The sequence below is a fragment of the Oncorhynchus gorbuscha genome, linkage group LG01, assembly GCF_021184085.1.
Source record: "Oncorhynchus gorbuscha isolate QuinsamMale2020 ecotype Even-year linkage group LG01, OgorEven_v1.0, whole genome shotgun sequence".
Taxonomy (NCBI): domain Eukaryota; kingdom Metazoa; phylum Chordata; class Actinopteri; order Salmoniformes; family Salmonidae; genus Oncorhynchus; species Oncorhynchus gorbuscha.
The window spans coordinates 28,391,487-28,404,383 of record NC_060173.1 but is presented as its reverse complement, the minus strand read 5'-3'; the positions used below and the strand labels follow the sequence as shown (position 1 = coordinate 28,404,383).

The 12,897-nt window shown below is 40.7% G+C and overlaps 1 protein-coding gene across 2 annotated transcripts in view; it reads right to left on the bottom strand.

Moving 5' to 3' along the window:
* The window catches only part of LOC124035734 (low-density lipoprotein receptor class A domain-containing protein 3-like), a 153,671-nt gene extending 141,173 nt beyond the window's left edge, over positions 1-12,498 (bottom strand). For both annotated transcript variants that reach the window (XM_046349355.1, XM_046349365.1), the window contains exon 1: positions 12,207-12,498. In XM_046349355.1, the coding sequence (XP_046205311.1) occupies positions 12,207-12,261 (55 nt within the window). In that variant the 5' untranslated portion in view covers positions 12,262-12,498. The remainder of the gene's footprint in view (positions 1-12,206) is intronic.
* Between the last annotated feature and the right edge of the window lie 399 nt (positions 12,499-12,897).

The following is a 12,897-nucleotide window of genomic DNA, read 5'->3' as shown; positions in this document are numbered from 1 at the left end:
CACGGTAAGGTCTACACTTGCAGTAGTCGGCGCATGTGACAAATAAAGTTTAATTTGACAAAACAAACAACTAGTTAGTTAGACTATATACAGCAAAACACTGCCACTGTTCCCATGAGACAGTGAACAATCATTTGAGCCCCACTGCTGATGCTCGCCTGGACCAACCAAATAATCATGACATGACAGGATTTGCTAATATGAGAGTTATTCTCCATTTTTCACAACATCAAACATATAAATATATGCATACACTCACCACAACATCATCACTTTTCAAAGTGCAATGACGTGTCCGTATCACCAACAAACATAGATACAACTTCTTTCACATTAAAAAGTTGTGTTCGCTGCAGCGCCATTTTGAGTAATGAAAAGAATACATTAAGGTCAAATGACAACATACCATATTTCCCTTTTCTGGTTGGCAGCCACAAAAATACCACAACAGGATGTTAGCAAGTTAATTTTGCGATATTGACACATTATTGTTAGAAAAAAAGGCTGTTCATGTTTCAATTACTCATGTTTTCAACGGCCGCAAAGGGTTCTAAAGGGTTAATCACACTTTGTATTATGTATCACACCCAGTCACAACAAAGATACAGGGGTCCTTCCTAACTCAGTTGCCAGAGAGGAAGGACGTTGCTCAGGGAATAGGGATTTTACAGTTACAGAGTTGAATGTCTGTGATAGGAGAAAACTGAAGATGTATCAACAGCATTACAGTTACTCCACAATACTAACCTAAATAACAGAGTGAAAAGAAGGAAGGTTGTACAGAATAAAATTATTCCAAAACATGCAGTCAACACATCACTGAGTACCACTCTTTATATTTTCAAGCATGGTGGGTATGCTTGTCATCTAGTGAGTTTTATAGGATAAATGTATGCAATAGAGCTAAGCACAGGCAAAATCCTAGAGGACAACCTGTTTCAGTCTTCTTTTCAACAGACACTAGGAGACAAATTCACATTTCAGCAGGACAATAACCTAAAAACTGAAGTCGCTTACCAAGACGACATTGAATGTTCCTGAGCGGCCTAGTTAAATTGGCTATCTACTAATGATCAACAACCAACTTGACAGTGCTTAAATATATTTTTGAAGAATAAGCAAATATTGTACAATCCAGATGTGCAAGCTCTTAGAGACTTACCCTAAAAAACTCAGCTTTAAAACACTGCCAAAGGTGATTCTAACATGCATTTTCTCAGGGGGGTGAATACTTATCTAAATCAACATATGTTAGTGTTTTACTTTTCACAAATATTAATTTTCACCAAGTCTGCTGCCTCAGTTTGTATGATGGAAATGTGCATATACTCCAGAATATTATGAAGAGTGATCAGATTAATTGCAAAGTCCCTATTTGCCATGCAAATTAACAGAATCGCCAAAAATCATTTCCACTGCAGATCACTCTGTCATGCTGATTGAGTTTGAATAACAGACTGGAAGCTTCAAAAGGAGGGTAGTGCTTGGAATCATTGTTCTTCCTCTGTTAACCATGGTTACCTGAAAGGAAACACGTGCCGTCATTATTGCTTCGCACAAAAAGGTCTTCACAGGCAAGGATATTGCTGCCAGTAAGATTGCACCTAAATCAACCATTTGTGGGATCATCAAGAACTTGAAGGAGAGCGGTTAAATTGTTTTGAAGACGGCTGCAGGGCGCCCAAGAAAGTCCAGCAAGCGCCAGGACATCTCCTAAAGTTGATTCAGCTGCTGGATCAGGACACCACTAGTACCACTAGTGCACACACAGTGAAGCAACTTCTCTCCAGGAAAAACATCAGGGACAGACTGATATTCTGCAAAAGGTACAGGGATTGGACTGCTGAGGACTGGGGTAAAGTCATTTTCTCTGATGAAACCCCTTTCCGATTATTTGGGGCATCAGGAAAAAAGCTTGTTTGGAGAAGACAAGTTGAGCGCTACCATCAGGCCTGTGTCATGCCAACAGTAAAGCATCCGGAGACCATTTATGTGTGGGGTTGCTTCTCAGCCAAGGGAGTGGGCTTAATCACAATTTTGCCTAAGAACACAGCCATGAATAAATAAATGGTACACATCCTCCGACAGCAACTTCTCCCAACCATCCAGGAACAGTTTGGTGACGAACAATGCCTCTTCCAGCATGATGGAGCACCTTACCATAAGGCAAAAGTGATAACTAAGTGGCTCGGGGAACAAAACATCATTATTTTGGGTCCATGGCCAGGAAACTCCCCAGACCTTAATCCCATTGATAACTTGTGGTCAATCCTCAAGAGGCGGGTGGACAAACAAAAACCCATAAATTCTGACAAACTGCAAGCATTGATTATGCAAGAATGGGCTGCCAACAGTCAGGATGCCAAGGGTCAACACTGCAAATGTTGACTCTTTGCATCAACTTCATGTAATTGTCAATAAAAGCCTTTGACACTTATGAAATGCTTGTAATTATACTTCAGTATTCCATAGTAACATCTGACAAAAATATCTAAAGACACTGAAGCAGCAAACTTTGATAATATGTATATTTGTGTCATCCTCAAAACTTTTGGCCACGACTGGATGTACAACTCCAGTTACACTGTACAACTTAAGAGCCGTGCGTCCTCTGAAACACAACCCAACCAAGCCGCACTGTTTCTTGACACAATGCCCACTTTACCTGGAAGCCAGCCACACCAATGTGTCGGAGGAAACACCGTACACCAGACGACCGTGTCAGTGTGCACTGCGCCCGGCCGGCCACAGGAGTCGGTAGTATGCGATGGGACAAGGACATTCCTGCCGGCAAAACCCTCCCCTAACCCGGACGACGCTGGGCCAATTGTGTCGTGGCTGGGGTCTCTCGGTCGTGGCTGGCTGCGACAGAGCCTGGACTCAAACCCAGAATCTCTAGTGACACAGCGATGCAGTGGTCCACTTGGGAGGCCGAGACATCTCAATTCTGAGTTGGTGTTTCACATTTTAAAACATTTTGTTTCATGAGTAAATACTTTCTTCAGTGGTGAGTGGGACCTGGAGTGTATCCCTGTTCAAACAGTGAGTTTATCTCTGGATAAGCCAAGATGTGTAGAATATATGTGTAGAATATATACAGTAGAGTTCAGCGCTCCACTTCAACTGCATTCATATAGCCATTAATATATTTCTACAAACTACCCATACAATTTGCCAATACATCCATACTAAAATGCAGTGTAGCCCAAACACTATGATAACATTTAGTAGATGCTCTCATCCAGAGTGACCTTCACTCAGCACCTTAGTACACAATCAATGTTACATAACAGATAGTACACCAGAGCAAATAATAAATCCTGTAAGCCAAATGATCCAGTCTCCCTCCCCCTCCCTGGACGAGATCCGTGTCTCTGTTGACCTTAGAAGATGTTTGTTTGGATTGACAGAGGGATGCTGGGATTGTCGGTGTCCCCGGTGCCACACTGTGTGACACAACACAGCAAATTACTCCTGATCGCAAGGACAACAGGGGACCCAGCTGTCTGGAAGGCAGCAGTCAATCACCCTCTCAGGCAAGAGGGGTACAAACACAGGGCCATGCTAATGGCCTTTTCCTACATACAACATGAACAACAAGAGAGAACAGAAGAAAACATACAGAGAGATGGAGAGACAGCGGGAGAGATGAGGTGTGTGTGTAGGCAACACAAACAATCTGAAGGTTTATCTGGTTCTTCATGGGAGATACCAAGTAGTATCCACTGCCGCCCACCAGCCAGCATGAGGGGAATGGAATCTCCAACCTCATCAGGGTTCCTTGTTTCCGTGGCGATGGTGGGTTAATGGGTCGCCAGGAGACAGCACTGCAGTGACATGAAACACGGCCATGTACTCACTCAACACGGCACTGTCATTTCATTCTAAAAGACTGCATTCAGATAAATAAAAGCAACCCTGCTGCTACTCCTTGGCTTTGACTTTGTGTGTGTGCCAGTGAATTAGTGCAAAACAGACAACAACAAAAAATACAGTCTGACCGAGCTCACAGAATAAGTCCTACATCTCATATTACAGTTTGGAAGTTGAATTTGTGAGAGGCCGTTACAATGAAGAGTAGACTAGTGACTGCAGCAATATTATAAAGTCCAAGGGGAAGAGTATACAGCACATTCTAGGCCAGACCATGGTGAGCCGTAGGATTAACAAGTCATTTTAATATCCATTATTCAAATGCTACAAACTTTCACCCACCGCAGTTAGCGGTACAATGTCTTCGAACTTCAAAAAGTATGTCAGAAAAGATTCTAAGCTATCAATGAATAAAACCCACTCCAACCAGTCTAGGGTTTTATCTTGTTTCCAGGTAAGTAGATATGATCAATAGAAGACAACGAAACCTTTCATGAAATAGCATAGAACTTTAGATCGATCAGCCATCCATTTCTAATGAGTTCTCTGGACATCAGTTGGTTTTTTCACCTCTCCGTGTTGCTTTCCTCTCTTCTTCTGTTTCCTCTCTGATCAATACATCTCCAGATAGATCAGCTCCATGAAACATGAAGCAGCATGATTTAATAGATCACTGAGAAGAGCCCAGGTTGAATGGAAGGAGATGCTGCATCTCAGGTAGAGACAGACAGAATAATCACATCAACTATTTATTTATCCCATCCAAATTAAACAAAAAATGACACAGAACGAATAGCAAACTGGTCTGATGCATCCCACTGCATGTAGTATTTTATTCAGGAGTTCAATAATTGCCGATAGAGGATACGTCTGCGCAGTGCAGAAAAAATCCCAGATCTGCTGCAACAACTGAAATCTGTCTGTAGTGGTCTGGTCCAGCGCAGTTCTTTAACAGGCATACAGGTTCAAATCACAGCACTGGTACTGGGTTTAGAGTGTGGTGCTGTGCTGGGGAAACGTGACTCCTGTCATGTGGCTTTGTTTAACAACTCTGGGAACTGGAACCACCTCTCTCAAAACACAAGGCAGGCCTAATCCAAGGGACACAATAGGACTTTGATTGGAAGCATAATCAGATGATGTAACACACACACACACACGTATGCAGAAACCGTACAGACATACATACAGTCACAGACATTTGCCTGACACGCGGACAGACACACACTAGAGATGTGCACGGTTATTAGAATATTCGAATGGACATTAGTATTTGAATACTTGTGTGAGCATTCATTTTTGCAAAAAAATATATATATATTTTAACCCCGAAAGGGCTTTTTCTAAATTAAATGTAAATATCCATGTGATATACCATGACAATCAAAATGATTAATTATTCAATGTAGTCTTTACCATAAAAAGACCCGTAGCCGACCGGTAGCCTTCACCTGTGTAGCTTTTTGTTTACATTGGCCAATCAATGTGGAAAAAAGGTTCTTCAAAGTTAGCGAAATGAGAAGGAGTAGTCTACAAGGACGAACCAACAGGTAGGCTGTTTCATCTGAATGGGGTTGTAGGCTACAAGGACGATCCAACAGGTAGGCTGTTTCATCTGAATGGGGTTGTAGGCTACAAGGACGATCCAACAGGTAGGCTGTTTCATCTGAATGGGGTTGTAGGCTACAAGGACGATCCAACAGGTAGGCTGTTTCATCTGAATGGGGTTGTAGGCTACAAGGACGATCCAACAGGTAGGCTGTTTCATCTGAATGGGGTTGTAGGCTACAAGGACGATCCAACAGGTAGGCTGTTTCATCTGAATGGGGTTGTAGGCTACAAGGACGAACCAACAGGTAGGTTGTTTCATCTGAATGGGGTTGTAGGCTACAAGGACGATCCAACAGGTAGGTTGTTTCATCTGAATGGGGTTGGGGAGAAAGCGCAGCATGTAGCCTATAGCTAGCAAGCTTAGCTAGCTAAGTTCCCCAGGCTACTCCAGTCAAGAGAGGCACTGCTATATGGGATGATAAATAACATTAAGGCTGCCACATGTTTTTCGCATTTCCGGATACCCGACAAAAATTCATAATACTATTTGAATAGTGAAATTATTTTGAACCCCCATACGTTACACACACACACACACACACTAGGACTGCACGATAGGGGCATTTTATTTTTTTATTTTGTTACAAATATTGCGATTGCGATTTGACTTGTGATATTGATCAAAATACTTGGGTGAACTGTTGGAATAATTCAAATTGAATGATTTATATTAAGAAGCAAAGTGAAAAGCAGCATCATTCTTGATTGTAACAATTTGTTGACTGCATTTGACCTAACAGAACAGCATTAAACTTATATTGAATCTAATAATAAGGAGGAGGAACTGTACTGCTTGATTGACAGGGAGGGGCAGATGTTACACGTGGCTTAGTGGCATTTCGAAAATAGTGCATGTGATATCCATATTGTACATCAAGATTTCGATATGAATTAGATTAATTGTGGAGCCCTGACTAACGCATGTGCGCACACACACACACACACACACACACACACACACACACACACACACACACACACACACACACACACACACACACACACACACACACACACACACACACACACACACACACACACACACACACACACACACACACACGGCTAGCCACTAACCCCCCTTCCCCTGATAACAGGAAAACCCAGGAGCAAAATATGAACCAAAACAATACACAACAGGGTTCTGCTCCTTGACTGAGTGTCACCAAGTGAGAAATTACTGTGCCATCCGACGGTGCTTATGTATGAAAACATCGGACCACCTGTCTCCTGCGGTGTGAGGTACTACTGGGACTGTAATGGAACACATTCATCTTGATTAAGGAGATATCGGAGCATGCTCCTGTCAGTTTGCTCACATTGCCATTGCTGATGATCCATCTTTGGCTCGCTGCGTTACAGTAGTAAATACAATAAGAAGTGAGGATGGCAGATATAGCGGATAGTCATACAGTACTAAATAGTATCTACCCTCTTATAGTGAGAAGTGATAGCTGGTGTGTTTGTCATGTTGAGAGTGCAGTATCAGGCCATGAGGCATCAGCAAGCCAATAAGGTGTGACAGATGTGGTATGACAACACTATCGTCTGATCATACATTCATATTGACAGTCGAGACATGGGGAACACCCTATTCCATACCGCACACAGATTACTAATAAAAGCTTTATTGGCCGTTGTCACTTCACACACAGAGTAATTCCAACTATATTCCAACCAGGTCTGTTGTGATTGATAGGGTTCTTTATATCAAGAATACTTAACTGTCCAAGCTGGCAGAACACATACAGGGTGCCAGAGAAAAGAGTCACAGGAGAAGGGAGATTACAAACAGACAGGGGGTCCATTTTGGAAAGATATATTTACAATACATGCAGGTTTAATTTGCTCTGTGTGTGTGTGGGTGGTGTTAGGTCTGGGTGACGATGATTGGTCAGACCAAAGTGGGTTGGTCACATAGTGGAAGACTAAAGTTTGACAGCCTTCTCTAAATGCACCACAACCTCAGGCACTAACATCCATAACTATAACATGTTTCATGCCTGTGTCTTGCAGTGGCTTCAGAAAGTATTCATACCCCTTGACTTATTCCACATTTTATTGGTTTACAGCCTGAATTCAAAGTGGATTAAATTGTAGATTTTCCTCACCAATCTACACACAATGGGCCTTAAATGAAAAAAATGAAAACATTGTGCAACATTTGCCCATTATTATTTTTTTAATCTTCAAGCTCTGCCAAATCAATTGTTGACCATTGGTAGATAACCATTTTCAGGTTAGAGCTTTCAGGTTAGATTTAAGTCAAAACTGAGCAGTCAGTGTCTTCTTGGTAAGCAATTCCAGTGTAGATTTGGCCTTGTGTTTTAGGTTATTGTCCTGCAGAATGCTGAATTACATTTCCCAGTGTCTGTTGGAAATGTTTTCCTATAAGATTTTGCTTCATTCTGCTTTTGTTTTATAATCCTGAAAACCCCCCCAATCTTTAACGATTACAAGCATACCCATAATATGATGCAGCCACCACTATGAGTGGTACTCAGTAATATGTTTGGAGCAAAGCCAATGGAACACAACACTTTGTATTCAGGACAAAACCTTAAATTGCTTTGCCACATTTTTACAGTATTACTTTAGTGCCTTATTGCAAACAGGATGCTTGTTTTTGAATATTTTTTATTCTACACAGGCTTCCTTCTTTACACTCTGTCAATTAGGTTAGTATCGTGAAGTAAGTACAATGTTGTTGATCCATCCTCAGTTTTCTCCTATCAAAGCCCTTCAAATCTGTAACTGTTTTAAAGTCACCAAAGTCACCAAATCCCTGAGCAGTTTCCTGATTCTCTGGCAACTGTGTTAGGAAAGACGTATGCATCTTTGTGGTGAATGGGTTTAATGACACACCATCCAAAGTGTAATTAATAACTTCACCATGCTCAAAGGAATATTCAATGTCAGATTTTTTAAATTTGTACCCATCTACAAATAGGTGCCATTCTTTGCGAGGAATTGGAAAACCTCCCTGGTCTGTGGTTGAATCTGCTCGACTGAGGGACCTTACAGATAGTTGTATATGTGAGGTACAGAGAAAAAAATAATGTTAAACACTATTATTGCACACGGAGTGAGTCCATGCCACTTATTATGTGACTTGTTAAGCACATTTTTACACCTGAATTTATTTAGGCCTGCCATTAAAGGGGTTGAATACTTACTGACTCAAGAAATGTAAGATGGTCATTTGAACTTTATTTCCCGAGTACAAAGTGTTATGTGTTTTTGGGCAAATCACTGAGTACCAATCTTCATATTTTCAAGCATGGTGGTGGCTGCATCATGTTATGGGTATGCTTGTCATCAGCAAGGACTAGGGAGTTTTGTTTTGGATTTTTTTTAAATGGAAGAATAATGTACTAATATTGTACAATCCAGGTGTGCAAAGCTCTTAGAGATGCACAGCTGTAATCGCTACCAAAGGTGATTCTAACATGTATTGACTTAGGGGTGTGAATACTTATGTAAATCAATGCATTTCCATACTTCATGTTCAATAAATTTGCCAAACTTTTTCTGTCATTATGGGGTATTGTAGACAGGAGAAAAAAAAGTAATGTTTTCACTATGGCATTATGGGTTATTGTGTGTAAATGGGTGAGAAACAAAATACATTTAATCACTTTTGAATTCAGGCTGCAACACAACAAAATGTGGAATAAGTCAAGGGGTATGAATACTTTCTGAAGACACTGTATGCATACACTTATGACACTGTAAATTAAAAATCAACCACTCTATTCCCAACTAAGGTAATCAACAAACTGTTCTGCAATACTGAGACTAAGACACTGTGACTTGTCCCTAATTGCACAAGTGCCAAACCAATGAGAAATGAATTAGAGACACAGACAAAGACAGCAAGACAATAGCGTCAGCTAACAAAAATACAAACTTTCACCCATTCTAGAATGTACAATGATGAACAGAATATCAGCTGGTTTGGATTTAGATGTCAGAGCTAAATCCATTTAAGAGCACAAACAACCAGTGAAAATATTTGTAATTCTATTTAAACTGTGTATATCTTACAAACTGACAGGTGGTATAGGCTACACAGCGGAATTATTTGGGTCGATGTCGCCTTTAAATCTGAAACATGTGTTTTAACAATAATGAGGCATTTTCTATTGAACTCCCATTGCCTTCACAGAGTGGCTGCAGATGTTTTGCACAACAAATCAATTCTCAATGGTCTGTCTTTATTCAAACTGTGTAGGGTGTTCATAGGTCCATGTATATCAACTAGCTAATAGTCATCATACTAGTATTCCTGCACTGGACTTCATTAAAAGAAAATCAAGCAGCCCTTTTATTTAGCTACACGTTAAAACAATGTTTTTACAAGTGTTTCTGTGTAGTTACTCCTTTCAATAGGTCTCCGATGAGAATAGGTTCATTTCAACAATTCTAAATTCCATCCAGGAGTAGGCCCACAACTTTCATATTGAAAGCAGAGCAAAACCTGTCCTGATACTGTAATACAATCAGACGGGTTCAAAAACTATTTCAAATATCTCAATTAGTTTCACAAAAATTTGAACAACTACTCATTCAAGGGTTTTTCTTGATTTAAAAAAAAATCTACATTGTAGAATAGTGAAGACATCAGAGCTATGAAATAAGAATCATGGAATCATGTAGTAACCAAAAAAAAGTGTTAGACAAATCAAAATATATTTTATATTTGAGATTCTTCAAAGTAGCCATCCTTTGCTTTGATGACAGCTTTGCACACTCTTGACATTCTCTCAACCAGCTTCATGAGGTAGTCAAATGGAATGTGTTTCAATTAACAGGTGTGCTTTGTTAAAAGACCATTTGTGGAATTTCGTTCCTTCTTTATGCGTTTGAGCCAATCAGTTGTGTTGTGACAAGGTAGGGGTGGTATACAGAAGAAACAACAGTCCATCATTACATCATTACAGTCCATCATTACTTTACGGCATGAAGGTCAGTCAATCCGGAACATTTCAAGAACTTTAAAAAAGTTAAAAGTTTCTTCAAGTGCAGTCGCAAAAACCATCAAGCGCTATTATGAAGCGGTCTCTCATGAGGACCGCCACAGGAAAGGAGGCCCCAGAGTTACCTCTGCTGCAGAGGATAAGTTCATTAGAGTTACCAACCTCAGAAATCGCAGCCCAAATAAATGCTTCACAGAGTTCAAGTAACAGACACATCTCAACATCAACTTTTCAGATGATACTGTGTGAATCAGGGCTTCATGGTCGAATTGCTGCAAAGACCACTACTAAAGGACACCAATAAGAAGAGGAAACTTGCTTGGGCCAAGAAACATGAGCAATGGACATTAGACCAGTGGAAATCTGTCCTTCGTCTGATGATTCCAAATTTTTGATTTTTGATTTTTGATTTTTGGTTCCAACTGCTGTGTCTTTGTGAGACACAGAGTAGGTGAATGGATGATCATCACATGTGTAGTACCCACCGTGAAGCATAGAGGTGGTGTGATGGTGATGGTGATGGTGACACTGTATGTGATTTATTTAGACCAGCATGGCTACCACAGCATTCTGTAGCGATATGCATTTACATTACATTTACATTTAAGTCATTTAGCAGACACTCTTATCCAGAGCGACATATCATTTTGTTTTTCAACAGGACAATGACCCAACACACCTCCAGGCTGTGTAAGGGCTATCTGACCAAGAAGGAGAGTGATGGAGTGCTGCATCAGATGACCTGGCCTCCACAATCCCCTGACCTCAACCCAATTGAGATGGTTTGGGATAAGTTGGCCTGCAGATTGAAGAAAAAGCAGCCAACAAGTGCTCAGCACATGTGGAAACTCTGCTGGTTGAAAGAATGGTTAGTAAATTATTCCATATGTGTTATTTCATAGGTTTGATGTCTTCACTATTATTCAACAATGTAGAAAATATACAAAATAAAGAAACCCTTGAATGAGTAGGTGTGTCCAAACCTTTGACTGGTACTGTACATTCAAAGTACGTTTTCAGATGGGTTATTTTTCAAATAAAAGATAGGCCTAAGTAGTTTAATATATTTATAAATAGACTTTGAACATTTTTGAAGGACTCAAATACACTCCCATGCATTTAACCCAGGTATTTGAACCAAGTATTATAACATTATCAAGTAAAAATACTTGTTTAGGGCTGTGTATTTGAAAATACTCATAAAATAAAGTTTCAATACCATATTGTCATGTACATGAAACCAGGTCTGCATACAATCCCATGTCTGCTGTTAGAAGTGTAGATTGAGGCAGAAGAGGCTAGACTTCCCTACAGCTTCTCAGGGCCCAGCTGCCATGGCACAGATTGACTTGTCAACCACCCTCGTCATAATTTTTCTACATATGCTTAAACTCTAAACAGCTTCCACACCTCAATAAAAGAAGGGGAATTGTATAATTGCCCGCTGCTATTGGGTTTGCAAAAGCCAAACACCAGTATCCAAGCTAAATCAACGTCGCAGCCTATGATGGTGCACATACTTTGCCCCAACTCTGTTTAAAGTTAGCGGTGGCTACTCTGTAAGGTTGTGACAACAACGATATCGTGGACACAAAAGTAAAGAATAGGCTACAAGGTAATTGTTACTTGTTGCGAAAGCACGCTTGTTCTTTTCTGATCTCCTAGAGCAGTCTCATCGGCACTGTTTGAAGCGCCAACAGAAGTGAAAGTTTGAACACTGAAAGCTAGTAGTTTGAAACTTACCAACCAAGCTTGAGCCCGTCCCCGAACCAAGCAAGAGGTACCAGATCCACATCATATAGTATTTTTCAGCCTGCTTTTATCCACCCCGCCGTGGCCAACAATCTGGGCAATATAAAACGTATTGGGTTCGCTCCGATCTTCACTTCTCTGGGTGTTTTATCCTTTTTCTCTCTCTTCGGGACAAAGTTCTAAAATCGGTTGCGAAAAGAGGTGGATTATCGCTGGGACAAACGTCGGGAATAAGGGCTAGGGAGGAGGATGGCGGTGGCATGGGGAGTTGGAGTGAGTGGGGATCGGGTTCGCGCTGTGAGAGAGAGGCGGAGACTTGTGGTTGCTACAGAAGATAAGAGGTCGGTTGGGAGTATGACCATGTGCAGCACTCACAAACTCTATATCACATAACTTGTGATATAGCCAGGCCAATGTTTATTCAAAAAGTGTGGCACATCCTATTCTATTCATCCATTAGTTATTCCTCTTGTATACGTACTTTATTGGCTTGTGAGAGGAAATCTCTGTTGACTTTAGATACATGGGAAAAGCTATGTCGCATGTGTGCGTGCACTCAGTGAGAAGTTTGAATAAGCTACAGCTCCTTATTTGCTCTCTGCCCCTAAAAAATCGAATTAATGAAAACATCAGTTTGCATTTTTGGGGGGATAAATGTGCATGGTTTTTCCTCCCTATGTGA